Below are 16,640 nucleotides of genomic sequence, written 5' to 3'. Positions count from 1 at the left end.
TAATAAATATCGGAGCTCAACCATCTGCCTCATGTGTCTGCATTTGGGTCTCGCCTTGTAACCTTATAGTTTCTATAACTTTGTACAAGTAAGTAGTCACTGCGCCCTTGAATGAGGTCCGAGAGTGTCAGCCTGACGGCGCTGCCCCTTTTGAACAAACTGTATAAAATAATGGGTTAAGAATTAGCATAGCAGACAAGAAAGACGTCAAGCTGCAGCTCACGTTTTAAAGTGGTTTGAACTCAATCTCAACACAAGGTAGAGATGATCAAGTCACCTCCCGGACAATCACTGGTACGGCTGATTAGCTGTCCTAATAAAAGTATCTAGAAAAGCAAACTGAAGTGGAACAATTCTACTACTTGGCTCAATCCACCGTAGTATGCTACTCTCATCAGCCAACTGGGAACCATCTACACCGCTGGCTAGCCAAATCTTCAAAGAAGCATCTTTCAGAGCTAATAGAAATAAAATAAACACAAATCACCGGATACCGGACGACTGCAGAGGAGAACAACAGTAGAAGACGGGTGGGGACCTCTTTCAGACAATCGGAGCCTTACAAGCGTGCCACGAAAAGGCCCAACACTCTTTCCAAGAAGGCCTGATTCCGACAAATACACAAAGAACCTAGGCATTTACACGTAAATACATTCATGATTTCTTACTCCAATCGGGCGGCGGTTCGTGTGCAAAAGTATATGATCACTGTGAGAGTAGTTTCTAAATGTACCAAAGTATTATGTCTCTGTCTCTCTGCAGCCATGTTGTTGTCAGTCTGCTAGGGATCTGTTTCTAATGTATTAAGTGTGTATGTCTACCCTGTGTTACCATTTTAATTAGCTAGTAAATAAATAATTAAAACAAATTTGTGTAGTACTGAATCATTGGTGAGGCTCAGGTTTTTGCAGATGCATGAGGTTACGACTCTTCAGAATGATACTAGATTATAAATTGACTGTTTATGGATGTCATAGATAGAGACCTTTTTTTGTTTTTAATTCGGGAGATGGTAACTCTTTAACCTCTACAGGGTGGGTGTCCCTAAACCGGGACGGTTGTTGCTAATGTGCGCTAATGTGACTAGAATGATGTTGTATACAACAGCCAACTTTCCGGGACATAGACATGTCTTATATGGCCAGAAAGCATCAATTATTGTTAATCTAACTGCAGTGTCCAATTAACAGTAGCTAATACAGTGAAATACCATGCTATTGTTTGAGTAGAGTGCACAAGAACAACTTATCATGGCAACTGGTTTGATACATTCATCTCTGAAGGTAAATTATGTACTTACATTCAGTAATCTTGCTCTGATTTGTCATCCTGAGGGTCTCAGAGATAAAATGTAGCATAGTTTTATTTGATACAATCAATGTTTTTGTTCAAATGTAGGAACTGGGATCTACAGTTTGACCCCACTGCTGTCTCTGGCTCCACACCCACCCCGCTCGGGCCATCTCTCAGCGATCACTGCCTCATTGCCTGCATCCATAATGGGTCAGCGGTCAAACGACCTCCACTCATCACTGTCAAACGCTCCCTGAAGCACTTCAGCGAGCAGGCCTTTCTAATCGACCTGGCCGGGGTATCCTGGAAGGATATTGATCTCATCCTGTCAGTAGAGGATGCCTGGTTATTTTCTTTAAATGCCTTCCTCACCATCTTAAATAAGCATGCCCCGTTCAAGAAATGTAGAACCAGGAAAAGATATAGCCCTCGGTTCTAATCAGACCTGACTGCCCTTAACCAACACACAAACATCCTATGGTGTTCTGCATTAGCATCGAACAGCCCCCGTGATATGCAACTTTTCAGGGACGCTAGAAACCAATATACACAGGTAGTTAGAAAAGCCAAGGCTAGCTTTTTCAAGCAGAAATTTGCTTCCTGCAACACAAACTCAAAAAAGTTCTAGGACACTGTAAAGTCCATGGAGAATAAGAACACCTCCTCCCAGCTGCCCACTGCACTGAAGATAGGAAACACTGTCACCACCGATAAATCCACTATAATTGAGAATTTCAATAAGCAATTTTCTACGGCTGGCCATGCTTTCCACCTGGCTACCCCGGTCAACAGCACTGCACCCCTCACAGCAAATCGCCCAAGCCTTCCCCATTTCTCCTTCTCCCAAATCCAGTCAGCTGATGTTCTGAAAGAGCTGCAAAATATGGACCCCTACAAATCAGCCGGGCTAGACAATCTGGACCCTTTCTAAAATTATCTGCCAAATTGTTGCAACCCCTATTACTAGCCTGTTCAACCTCTCTTCCGTGTCGTCTGAGATTCCCAAAGATTGTAAAGCAGCTCCGGTCATCCCACTCTTCAAAGGGGGGGGGGGGGGACACTCGACCCAAACTGCTACAGACCTATATCTATCCTACCCTGCCTTTCTAAGGTCTTCGAAAGCCAAGTCAACAAACAGATTACCGACCATTTCGAATCCCAACATACCTTCTCCGCTATGCAATCTGGTTTCAGAGCTGGTCATGGGTGCACCTCAGCCACGCTCAAGGTCCTAAACGATATCTTATAACCGCCATCGATAAGAAACATTACTGTGCAGTCGTATTCATTGACCTGGCCAAGGCTTTCGACTCTGTCAATCACCACATCCTCATCGGCAGAGTCGACAGCCTTGGTTTCTCAAATTATTGCCTCGCCTGGTTCACCAACTGCTTCTCTGATAGAGTTCAGTGTGTCAAATCGGAGGGCCTGTTGTCCGGGCCTTTGGCAGTCTATGGGGGGTGCCACAGGGTTCAATTCTTGGACCGACTCTCTTCTCTGTATACATCAATGATGTCGCTCTAACTGCTGGTGAATCTCTGATCCACCTCTACGCAGACGACACCATCCTGTATACTTCTGGCCTTTCTTTGGACACTGTTAACAACCCTCCAGACGAGCATCAATGCCATACAACTCTCCTTCCGTGGCCTCCAATTGCTCTTAAATACAAGTAAAACTAAATGCATGCTCTTCATATGATCGCTACCTGCCTGCCCGTCCAACATCACTACTCTGGACGGTTCTGACTTAGAATATGTGGACAACTACAAATACCTAGCTGTCTGGTTAGACTGTAAACTCGCCTTCCAGACTCACATCAAACATCTCCAATCCAAAGTTAAATCTAGAATTGGCTTCCTATTTCGCAACAAAGCATCCTTCACTCATGCTGCCAAACATACCCTTGTAAAACTGACCATCCTACCGATCCTCGACTTCTGCGATGTCAGTTACAAAATTGCCTCCAATACCCTACTCAATAAACTGGATGCAGTCTATCCCAGTGCCATCCGTTTTGTCACCAAAGCCCCATATACTATCCACCACTGCGACCTGTACGCTCTCATTGGCTGGCCCTCGCTTCATACTCGTTGCCAAACCCACTGACTCCAGGTCATCTACAAAACCCTGCTAGGTAAAGTCCCCCCTAATCTCAGCTCGCTGGTCACCATAGCAGCACCTACCTATAGCACGCGCTCCAGCAGGTATATCTCTCTGGTCACCCCCAAAACCAATTCTTCCTTTGGCCGCCTCTCCTTCCAGTTCTCTGCTGCCAATGACTGGAACGAACTACAAAAATCTCTGAAACTGGAAACACTTATCTCCCTCACTAGCTTTAAGCACCAGCTGTCAGAGCAGCTCACAGATTACTGCACCTGTGCACCTGCACCTGCACCATCTATAATTTAGCCCAAACAACTACCTCTCCCCCTACTGTATTTATTTATTTTGCTCTTTTGCACCCGATTATTTCTATCTCTACTTTGCACATTCTTCCACTGCAAATCTACCATTCCAGTGTTTTACTTGCTATATTGTATTTACTTTGCCACCATTGCCTTTTTTTTTGCCTTTACCTCCCTTATCTCACCTCATTTTCTCACATTGTATATAGACTTATAGACTCTACTATATTATTGACTGTATGTTTGTTTTACTCTATGTAACTGTGTTGTTGTATGTGTCGAACTGCTTTGCTTTAACTTGGCCAGGTCGCAATTGTAAATGAGAACTTGTTCTCAACTTGCCTACCTGGTTAAATAAAAGTTAAATTAAAAAAATCTAGATTTGTGAAAGTTAGTGTATAAGCTAATGATCCATCATGTATGACATTTCTGTAAACTTAAATTTTTATTACCATAGCATTTTTGTATGTTCTCAATAGTTATGTACAAATTGGCAAACTCCTGGCAGACTTGATACAAACTTGTCATGTAATTATTCACTGGAATAGTCTGAAACTTGACACACACTGCTGCCATCTGTTGGCCAAAATCTAAATTACACATAGACTCCCATCTGAAAGTATGGCCTTTCTCTTGCATTTCAAATGTTTTTTTGTTTGTATTACCTTTTTACCAGGTCTCATGTATTATTTTCTCCTACATTCATTTCACATTTCCACAAACTTCAAAGTGTTTCCGTTTAAATGACACCAAGAATACTCATATCCTTGCTTCAGGTCCTGAGATACAGGTAAGATTTGGGTATGTCATTTTAGGATAAAACATTTTTTTAAACGGTACGATCCTTAAAGAACCGCTCTTGTGGTCCCCCAAATCCTAATGAGTTAATTGTTACATGATTCGGGTAATCGGGTAATAATTAAACATAGTTGATTTGATAAATAACAGTCATCAGATTAATGAAAGTACAGTCACGACAATAGAGATCCTATTAAATTATTGTAATTCCCAATTCTATGGTTTAATTCCAAAATGTAATTCATCAAACGTCATGGTTTTAGGACACTCCCTTTCCTTTGTGACTGCTGACTCGAGCAGCCCTCCCCTTATGCTGTGGCAGCCTGAGCCTACGATAAAAATTATTTGGTGAGGAGAGAAGCAAAAGGGATCTGCAGTCTTGGACGTTGTTGGCCTTATGGTTAAATCCAACCTTCAGACGATATTAAATAGCCACTGTTTTGTCAGAGAAAAAGAGAAAACCACATCCACAATGCCAGTTAACGAACTGCCCGGTAATAACCCCGAGAGTGAAAGGTAAGTTGAGATAGTGTTGTAATTGTCAGAAGGACTATGATTACTCATTGGGTCAGTAGCAGAGGCCTAGCTAACTGTAACCTTACTCCGATAGCAACTTGTTTACTGTTTTTACAGTTGATACTATGTAAGTCAGTGGAACAATATTGTGCCGAACTGCCTTTTTATTTCAAAGTTGACTATATTTAGCTCTAATCGAAGTCTGTATAATTTGTTATTAAAGTTGGTTGCTGTTTATTTCGAACAAATTGTCATTTAACATTATGCTGACGTTGTTGGCTAACGGGTTAACGTTAGGTAGCTAGTTAGGTTACCAGCTAATGCTAACTAGCCAGCTCGTTCTTTGACTAGCTACTTTGGTTTTGTCATTGCACTGTTTAACGCTAATTGCTCTGTGTGATGCATTAATAAACCAACTAACGTTAGCCACGGCAAAGTGTTTTCACAATGTTGGGATAATTGGATGAACACCTTATGAACACCTTATTTCGTCGAATGTTCTGGAAGACGTTTGTCGACGTTAGTAGCTAGAAACGTAGTGACAGTGCGTTTTAAGCAAGAGTCACACAGCCAGTTAGCGAACGTTAGTTAGCAACTACTAGCCATTGCGGCAAATATGTAGCTTGCAACCCTTCAACACTTGTAGCTTCTCACCTGCAGGTATCAATATCATATGTGCACTCGCATATGTTTGGCCAATAAAAACCCGTGACGACTTGACTGGGTCGACAATATACTTTCGACCTAGGTTAGCTAGGTAACATGAGTGACAACTAGTGAACTTACCTATTGGCTCAGTTCCCAGTCAGTACTTGTGCCTAAAAACCAAAGTACAGGATGTGCAGTCTAAAAGTTGGTTATTTAGCTAAAAACAACCCAGCTAAGGAACAGCAGTGTACACTAACCCTATCAGAATTGACATCCATTCTCATCTGTGGGAATTAAAACTAGTATAGACCAATAAAGCCTAGACAACACTAAAGACCTTGCCCTAACACAAGTCGGCTCACCATGGAGTATTTTCCACTTGATTATTCTCAATAGTTGCAAATCGTCATGATTAGCCTTGGCAGTCTGAGTCTCACTAAGTACAACTACTGTTGACTTGTGTAGTATAGTTTTCTATCAGAATGGACACAGCACTATTTGCAGGTTTTGGTCAAGTCTGTGCCCAATGGGTGTGAAATGCTGTTATGGTTTGTTGTATGGGTGGGGCATTGAGCATAATGCTAAATGTCTGTTACTAGAGGAAGAGAAACTTGAAACTTAGTCCCCAGCACCACCATTTAAGTGCTTTGAGTACAGGTTGCCAGGTGTCCATAACTGCCCCAAAATCATTCCCCTTCGGCCAAATATCTATTCTATTTTCTGCCAGGCAGTATTTTTCCACATCAGATTCATTCAACTGGTAAAGGCTGTTACGCAAGTGGTGGACTCATCTCCCACCTGACTAAGCCAGCTGTCAAGTTAAGGCGCTTCATGAATGGTTTGTGTCTGGGGATTTTGAGGAATTTTGTGAATGGCGTAGAATAGCAGTGCAGTTGAATCTGTGGGAACAATTTACAGGTGGATTGTGAACGGCCAGCGATTTTACATAAGGATGCTAGTTGGATTTTATTTTCAATTATCTGGTCAGGTTGTTTCCAAAGGAACCTCGTTCACTAGAACCACAAGTGATTCCAGTCAATATACCGTAGTGATGAGCCTATGACGTCGCTCATACTTAATATCACTGTTACTCTGATTTTGAGCTCCAAGGTTGACAATGGTTCTTACTTTGCTTTCACATGTCTGCTCCACATATAACACTGGAGTGGCGTTTGCATATGAGAGTCTGTGAACAGTAACACCACCGCTAATGGGTTATGGGTTTTGTTCCAGTTTGGAGCTCGGAGAATAGACCTACTCTCAGTTCTGCTAGCGCAACCCCAACAGAAAAGCTTATTATGGACAAGATCACACTGTTGGGGCTTAGGCAAAATGGCTGATCAGTGCAGTCAGTAATCTGGCACATGTCTCAGTGATGTAAGAGGTTGGCCTTTTTGTCGCAAGTGCAGACTTGAATTAGGTTATGAACTCCACCTTTTTTTGCCACCCTAATTTTTAGCCCGGGTAGCTGAAATTGTTCTCAGTATTTTTCCATTAACGTTGTTTCCCGAAATGATGCCGACCGTGGCACTCGTCTCTTCCCCCATAGGCTACTCCCACTGTGACAGTTCACTCTGCTTAATCAGTGATATGTCAACAGGGAATCAGTCACCATGGCAGCCATCTCTGACAACCAAGCTGAGTGAAGGCAGTCATTTTGTTTATTGAATCATCACCAGGGACTGAAACTAACATTTTGGTCCACTAGCCACTGTGGCAGGTAGATTTTTTTTTTCTTCTCACCTGCTTTAATGTTTTTGCTATATTTACCCCGAAAACCACATACGGATGAGCATGCTTTGAAATGTTTCTAAAACAATGCATCTATTAATAGTAAGAAGTGATGTGGTACAGTGCCTTCTGAAAGTATTCACACCCCTTTCCAAATGTTGTTCCAGACTGAATTTTGAGTTGATTAATTAGTTGTCACTGGCCTACACACAATGTCAAAGTGGAATTATCTTTTTAGAAATGTATACTGAAGAAAAATATAAATGCAACATGTAAAGTGTTGGTCCCATGTTTCATGAGCTGAAATAAAAGATCCAGAAATGTTCCATAAGCACAAAAAGCTTATTTCTCTCAATTTGTGCACAAATTTGTTTACATCCATTAGTGAGCATTTCTCTTTTGCAAAGATAATCTTCTATACACCTGACATGTGTGGCATATCAAGAAGCTGATTAAACATCATTATCATTACACAGGTGCACCTTGTGCTGGAGACAAAAGGCTGCTCTAAAATGTGCAGTTTTGTCACACAACACAATGCCACAGATGTCAAGTTTTGAGGGAGCGTGCAATTACCATGCAGTGCAGGAATGTCCACCAGAGCTGTTGCCAGATAATTGATTGTTAATTTCTCTACCGTAAGCCTTCTCCAATGTAATTTTAGAGAATTTGTCAGTATGTCCTCACAACCGCAGACCACGTGCAACCAGGCCAGCCCAGGACCGCCACGTCTGGCTTCTTCACCTACAGGATCTTCTAGGACCAGACACATGGACAGCTGATGAAACTGTGGGTTTGCACAACTGAAGAATTTCTGCACAAACTGTCAGAAACCCTCTCAGGGAAGCTCATCTGCATGCTTGTCGTCCTCACCAGGGTGTTGACTTCACTGCAGTTCTGCATCGTTAACCGACTTTAGAGGGAAAATGTTTACCTTCGATGGCCATTGGTACGCTGGAGAAGTGTGCTCTTCACCGGTGGATCCCGGTTTCAACTGTACCGGGCAGATGGTCATAGTGGGCTAGTGGTTAGTGGGCTAGTGGTTTGCTGATGTCAACATTGTGAAAAGAGTGTGCCATGGTGGGGTTTTGGTATGGGCTGGCATAACCACAGACATGAATACAATTGCATTTTTATTGATGGTAATTTGAATGGAGAGATACAATGGGGCTCAGGATCTCATCATGGTCTTGCCATTCATCTGCCATCACCTCATGTTTCAGTATAATGCACAGCCCCCATGTTGCAAGGATCTGTAAACAATTCCTGGAAGCTGAAAATGTCCCAGTTATTCCATAGCCTTTATACTCACCAGACGTGTCACCCATTGAGCATGTTTGGGATGCTTTGGATCGACGTGTACGACAGCTTGTTCCATTACCCGCCAATATTCAGCAACTTCACACAGTCATTGAAGAGGAGTGGGACAACATTCCACAATCAACAGCCTGTTCAACTCTGTGATGGAGATGTCACTCTGCATAAGGCAAATGGTAGTCACACAAGATACTGACTGGTTTTCTGAGCCACACCCTTATCTTTTTTAAGGTGTCTGTGACCAACAGATGCGTATCTGTATTCCCAGTCATGTGAAAGCCATAGATTAGAGCCTAATGAATTTACTTGAATTGACTGATTTTCTTTATATGAACTTAGTGAAATCTTTGAAATTGTTGCGTTTTTTTATATTTTCAGTATAAAATCTGAAATGTCTTGAGTGACTAAGTATAAGTAAGGAACTCCTTTTATGTTAAGCCTAAATAAATTCAGGAGTAATGTGCTTAACCCCCCAGAGTTGAGTGACACACCGGTTAATTTAGTTTTTGACCCTCTTTGCCATTTTATGAATGTGTTATTCAATGCGTTTCTATGGGCTTTAGTAGTAAATGCGAATATCAATATTTTATCAATTAAAATATATATATTTATCTGATACCTAAAGGGGTCCTAAAATCAAATACCTAAATGATCCATGATCCATTGCATGACCATTTTTAAAACAATTCCATATGTCAGCTTAGCACCCCCCTTCCCCCAAAGACATTAAATATCCCTTTGAGCATGGTGAAGTTATTAATTACACCCAGTCACTACTAAGATACTGGTGTCCTTCCTAACTCAGTTTCTGGAGAGAAAGGAAACCGTTCAGGGATTTCACCATGAGGCCAATAGTGACTTTAGAACACTGAGTTTAATTGCTGTGATAGAACTGAGGATCAACAACATTGGACTTACTACACAATACTAAGTTAAATGACAGCTGGGGGTGCCTGTACAGGGGGAAAAAAATATCCCATAACATCCAGTTAACATCCGGTTTGCAATAAGGCACTAAAAACTGCATCAAATTGGGTAAACAAATTAACTTGGTCCTGAATTTTGGCTGCATCATGTTATGGGTATGCTTGTCATCGGCAAAGACTAGGGAGTTTTTTTGGGATAAAAATAACTGAATAGAGCACAGGTAAAATCCTAGAGGAAAACCAGGTTATCTCCTTTCCAACACACTGGGAGACATTCATCTTTCAGCAGGACAATAACCTAAAATACAAGGCCAAATAAACGCCAGAGTTGCTTACTATGATGACAATTGAATGTTCCTGAGTGGCCTCGTTACAGGTTTGAATTAAGTCATATTGAAAATCTATGGCAATGGCTGTCTAACAATGATCAACAACCAACTTGACAGAGCTTGAAGAATTTACAAAGAATGTACAACAATGCTGTTTTCACTTTCCTTAATATAAATTCAAAGGGGGATACCTAGTCAGTTGTACAACTGAAAGCATTCAACTGAAATGTGTCTTACACGTTTAACCCAAATAAACTCTGTGTTTATTTTTCAGCAGACTTAACATGTAAATATTTGTATGAACATAATATTCAACTGAGACCTAAACTGAACAAGTTCCACAGACATGTGACTAACAGAAATGGAATAATGTGTCCCTGAACAAAGAGGGGGGGGGGAAATCAAAAGTAACGGTCAGTATCTGGTGTGGCCACCAGCTGCATTAACTATTCTGGGATTAGGTGGGACGCACCTAACCAACAGCCAGTGAAATTGCAGGGCGTCAAATTCAAAACAACAAATCTCATAATTAAAATTCCTCAAACATACAAGTATTATACATCATTTTAAAGAAACTTCTCGTTAATCCAGCCACAGTGTCTGATTTCAAAAAGGCTTTATGGCGAAAGCACATCTTGCGATTATGTTAGGTCAGCTCCAAGTCACAGAAACATACAGCCATTTTCCAAAGAAGGAGAGTTGTCACAACTCAGAAATAGCATTATAAATATTCACTTAGCTTTGATCTTCATCAGAATGCACTCCCAGGAATCCCAGTTCCACGAATGTTTGTTTTGTTCGATTTAAGTCCATTTATGTCCAAATAAGTCCTTTTTGTTTGCGTGTTTAGCCCAGTAATCCAAATGCACAGTGCACGAGCAATTAGTTCAGACAAAGTCAAAAAAGTTATATTACAGTTTGTAGAAACATGTCAGACGATGTATAGAATCAATCTTTTTAGGATGTTTTTAACACATCTTCAATAATGTTTCAACCGGACAATTCCTTTGTCTTTAGAAATGAAAAGGAGCGCAGCTAGCTCTCGGCCGCGCGCCTGACTGAACTCTGCCAGACCTCTGACTCAAACAGGTCTTATTCTCTCCCCCTTCACAATAGAAGCCTGAAACAATGTTCTAGACTGTTGACATCTAGTGGAAGCCTTAGGAAGTGCAATATGACCCCATATACACTGTATATTGGTTAGGCAAAGACTTAAACCAACAAACCTCAGATTTCCCACTTCCTGGTTGGATTTTTTCTCAGGTTTTTGCCTGCCATTTGAGTTCTGTTATACTCACAGACATCATTCAAACAGTTTTAGAAACTTCAGAGGGTTAGGGTTACTAATTATATGCATATTCTAGCTTTTGGGCCTGAGTAGCAGGCAGTTTACTCTGGGCACCTTATTCATCCAAGCTACTCAATACTGCCCCCTGTTCCCAAAGCAGTTAAGTACTGCAGTTAATCTCCTCGTCATGGACTGCACCAGATTCTCATGGACTGCCAGTTCTTAATGTGAGATGTTACCCCACTCTTCCACCAAGGCACCTGCAAGAACCCAGACATTTCTGTCCCACAGGTATGATGTTGGGATGTACCTATCCTGTGCAGATGTTGTTAGATGTGGTCTGCCACTGCGAGGACGATCAGCTGTCCGTCCTGTCTCCCTGTAGCACTCTCTTAGGCTTCTCACAGTACGGACATGGCAATTTATTGCCCTGGCCACATCTGCAGTCCTCATGCCTCCTTGCAGTATGCCTAAGGCACGTTCACACAGATGTGCAGGGACCCTGGGCATCTTTCTTTTGGTGTTTTTCAGAGTCAGAAGAAAGGCCTCTTTAGTGTTTCATAACTGTGACCTTAATTGCCTACAGTCTAAGCTGTTAGTGTCTTAACGACCGTTCCACAGGTGCATGCATGTTCATTAATTGTTTATGGTTCATTGAACAAGCATACCCTACCCTGTCACTAACTCCTCCCTGGTATTTTCATTCGTTGTCATGTCAAACACTGTATTCAAAGTGCCCGCTATTATATTCTAACTATAGATTTAGAATAATCATTCTATTTCCATGATTCCAACACTTACCCAAGTGATTTGCTCCAAATCGCAATTGCAACATTTGGTTAAGAATAAGGCCTAGATTATTTGCCCAAATCATGCAGCCCTACATGGCAGTGTGGAAATGATTTCAAATGAGCACAAGAAATGGATAAATGTGAAACTATTTATGGTTTTATACGGTTCAATTCAATCAAAATGGAGAAAGACCCATTGAAATCACTTAGAATGTATGTGTTGCCACCATAGGGTCACGCACCACTTTTATAAAGTAAATTTAGAACTTTCATTATTAAAATACCGCCATATTGTCCAATTTCTTTTAAACATAGTGATATTATATTTTGGCCATATTCCCCAGCCCTAGACTTGGGTGTGAATACGATATTTCTTTATTTCATTGTCAATAAATTTGGAAACATTTATAAAAACATGTTTTCACGTCGTCATTATGGGGTATTGTGTAGATGGGTGAGGGAAAATTAGTTTAATCCATTTTGAATTCAGGCTGTCACACAGCAAAGTGCGGAATAAGTCAAGGGCTATGAATATATTCTGAAGGTGCAATATATTGCTCAATGTAAAAGTTGTGAGACTCCTTTAGTAATAATGGCTCTTCTGTGTTCTCCAACACCTCCAGTCAGAGGCGGTGTTCCCGCTGTTGCAGTAACCCCTGTCCGGGGCCTCTGTGGTGTTCCTGATGCCCCTCGCCCACCCCTGAAGATCCCAGGTGGGCGAGGAAATGACCAGCGGGATCGCAGTCTTTCAGCTAAGCTATTCTACTCTGTGAGTCCACTCTCCTTCACATCCTCTGGCATTAGGATACATTCCTGTGTCAAACCTCTCTTCGTACCCACTAATTTCTAAAAAAAAGAAATCTTGCAGGATGCTCGGTTACTGGTTCTTGAGGAGCCTCCACCCATCAACGGCAGAGTGCGTTTCCTGCTCTTTGAGCCCCGTCGCTCAGTGGGCAAGCACTGTGTCTGGAGGGGGGCGCTGAAAGGGAGGAACATCTACATCGAGATCCCCCCTGGAGCTCTGCCTGAGGGCAGCAAAGACAGGTCAGTGATCCAATGCAAATGCAACCTCTTTTGTCCACCGGTTTCCTACATTCTCCTTTTCAGCTCATTTATCACCTGATTTTACTTAAAGGAAAATCCACCCAAAACAACTCATTCCTTTAGTTAATTAACACTAATATGTGAGAACAATATTTTGTGAACAAAGGTTTCATTTTGGCGGTATAATAAGGTTGGTAGCAACGTGGTAAATAATTGTGGGAATCTGTTGCAGCTCAAGTCGACTACAAAATCCACAATGCAATTCTCTCTTTATGGGCTGGCTAAGTTGTTAGCTAGAAAATGTAGCTACACACAATAATCACAAAGATAATATCAGCATGTAAATTAGCTAGTTAGTGCTGTTTGTTTAGGCAATTTAGGAGTCAACAATCTCACCATGTAATATCTGCAAATCGATGTGTCTCAGTAGAGTCCAACATTCACAACTACAGATTTACTTTTGAGGAGATGCGGAAACGTTGCCCATGCTACGTCAATGGGCCGTGTGGTGCATTCTGGGCAATTCTGGGACAAAGAGCGCTCTCCTTCAAGGAGTGAATGGGAGTCTTGGCCGCCATCTAAAAAACCCAACATTGGCACAAATTTTGTCAACAAGAAGTTCAACATTACAAATCTTTTCAGAGATGTAATGTCGTATAGCTTTGGAATCGAGACATTACGTACTTTTGTGGGAAATAGGCACGTTTCTTGACATATACCCTCACTTTGAGAAGGGATTGTGTGATGCTTAGCAACTTTGTGATCCAGCATGACAACGTGAACACGATTGGAAACCGCACCCATGCAATGCACCCTTGACTAAAGAGGCAGACATATAGGAACATTTTCTAGACCCTCTGTTAAATTAGTTTTCTCGAGGTAGGAATATCGCAAAAAAATATGACCAATGGCTCATTCAAGAAGACATCCTCTCGAGTTACGACATCGGCCAGTATTGAAATCTGTCGTATGATAGACGTTTTCGCAATCTAAAAGTCGTTTCCTATGAACTTTTATTGTAATGAGAGCGACTTTATCGCAGTACTACGTCATACCGGCCGGATTTCTGTCTGCTTGAACGCCAATAACTCAGATACACATGAAATGACCCTTGGAATCTATAGAACATCTATGAGATGCACAAGAACAATATAACGTTCAAAACAGGTGACCCTTTAACAAAAGGCACATCTCGATAGGTGGTCCAGGTATCCTCATGAAATAGTGGGCATTTACTATTTTCTGTATTGTTCCTCAAGCAAGCGGAGGCCAATCCCCATTAGTCCACCTTGAATGCCCTACTCTTTCTGCAGTTGTCTAAAACCTTATTTTGTTCTAAATGTATTTTTTTTTACCCTTTAGTATTTTCTATTTTACTGTATTTAGTTATACTTGCTTTACAATAGGAAACCTTTTTTAAATATTTTTTTTTATGTCTTTAAACCTGTTTTACATGGTTGTTTCTTGCTAGATAGACTGTTTCTATTGCACTGCCTTAATAGCTCACTGATTTACTTCCCTTCTCCAGTTTCGCTCTCCTGCTGGAGTTTGCGGAAGAGAAGCTGCAAGTTGACCATGTCTTCATCTGCTTCCATAAGAACCGAGACGACAGAGGTAAGTTCCTGTGTGTGTCCAGTCAACCCTTCTTTTTATACTTTTTTTGTTTGAGTCTTCTCACACTACCTTCTCTCTCGCTCCAGCATCTCTGCTGCGTACCTTCAGCTTCCTGGGCTTTGAGATTGTGAGACCAGGTCATCCCCTCGTCCCTACCCGTCCCGACGCTTTCTTCATGGCTTACAGCATCGAACGAGACTCCTCTGACGACGAATAACTGATCACACACAAGTTTGCTTTTATGTACCCTTCCCCATCCCACTCTATCACTTAGGGAAAATGCATATTATCAACTCAGTGAGGTTTAGGTTTCCTGTGAAATTGTTTTTGTTTATTACCTTTGATGTGCTGTATTACAATGACATTTGCACTAGTGTGTAATGTTAAACCAGGAATGGACACATCTGGAAAATGTTTCCTCACCACTGTAATCATTTCCATGTGTAGTGCTCATTTCCCCCTCCCCCATCCACCACAATGATAATCTCTAGGATGTAATATATATGGTAATTTCCATGCAGCATACTCATGTAACTAGTTTTTTTTCTGGCTACTTCAAGTTGATTTTCATGTTTAGTTAAAAAAAAAAGTGTGCATGAATTATTTTGTTTTAGTTTTGATTCACTTGACTGAAATCTGCATGTAACAAGTGCGCGAATAAAAGTGCTCACCTTAACAAGTGGATTTTGATTTCTAGTTATGTTGTCTGGATTGGATACAGCTCAGTGAAATATGTAAAGAATTGTACAAGAAGTACAATTTTGGCCTATGTAGACCAGAGGGTTATACCAGTTTTAAAAGCATCATCTTTTAAAATCAGTCTGTCGGTGTTGAATTTCACCTAGTGCACTGTAAGTTGATGTTTTAAAATCATTACTGTGTGCTAATGGGGCTCCTTGGATCCATGGAAGGTTAAGTGCATATACACAAAGTATAGAAAACATTAGCAACACCTTTCATTTTTTTTCCCTTTAACCTTTAAGTAGGCAAGTCAGTTATAAACAATCTTAGTTACAATGACGGCCTACACTTTCCATGACAGACTGACAAGGTGAATCCATGTGAAAGCTTTGACCCCTTATTGGATTTGATTTACTCTAGCAATGCTCAGAACTGAGACTATGGATGGAGCAGCATGAACAGTAAGGTTATGGATCAACACCACATTAGAGGCTCCCCAATCTCTCCATAAGGTCTGAATCACTCCCTTTATCTTTGCTTTATCATACTCTAAGAACTCTTCACTTCTTCCACGTTCTCCTGCTTTATATGCCACAGTGCACACTTTCTCCTTCTTTATATGGCACTGTGCCCACTTTCTCCAGCTTTATATGCCACAGTGCCTGGCATTGATTGTATTTCTTTTTTTTAAAATAATTTGCCTTTCCTGCTGTTTCCTCTCCCTCTGTTTTCACCCCTTGACCATACCAGTAAGAAGCGCTATGCCCTCACGCAGGTGGTTGCGTTGCTGCACAGGTGTTGCAACCCCAAGGCCAACTGTAGCAGCAGACTGCTCACTTTTTATTTGATTTATTTCACCTTTATTTAACCAGGTAGGCAAGTTGAGAACACCTTTATTTAACCAGGTAGGCAAGTTGAGAACACCTTTATTTAACCAGGTAGGCAAGTTGAGAACACCTTTATTTAACCAGGTAGGCAAGTTGAGAACACCTTTATTTAACCAGGTAGGCACGTTGAGAACACCTTTATTTAACCAGGTAGGCTAGTTGAGAACAAGTTCTCATTTACAATTGCGACCTGGCCAAGATAAAGCAAAGCAGTTCGACACATACAACGATACAGAGTTACACATGGAGTAATACAAACATACAGTCAATAATACAGTATAAACAAGTCTATATACGATGTGAGCAAATGAGGTGAGATAAGGGAGGTAAAGGCAAAAAAAAAAAAAGCCATGGTGGCAAAGTAAATAC

At 41.3% G+C, this 16,640-nt stretch overlaps 1 protein-coding gene across 1 annotated transcript; it reads left to right on the top strand.

Moving 5' to 3' along the window:
* Nucleotides 1-4,855: 4,855 nt before the first annotated feature.
* Nucleotides 4,856-14,925, top strand: oaz1a (ornithine decarboxylase antizyme 1a). The gene is given in 5 exon segments (NM_001142783.1): nt 4,856-5,015; nt 12,669-12,814; nt 12,914-13,089; nt 14,618-14,703; nt 14,790-14,925. Coding segments are annotated over 5 exon segments (657 nt in total). The 5' UTR covers nt 4,856-4,896; the 3' UTR covers nt 14,921-14,925.
* Nucleotides 14,926-16,640: the final 1,715 nt, after the last annotated feature.

This window comes from Oncorhynchus mykiss, chromosome 30 (assembly GCF_013265735.2).
Source record: "Oncorhynchus mykiss isolate Arlee chromosome 30, USDA_OmykA_1.1, whole genome shotgun sequence".
In the NCBI taxonomy this organism is placed as follows: domain Eukaryota; kingdom Metazoa; phylum Chordata; class Actinopteri; order Salmoniformes; family Salmonidae; genus Oncorhynchus; species Oncorhynchus mykiss.
This window is presented reverse-complemented; position numbering and strand designations above follow the sequence as displayed.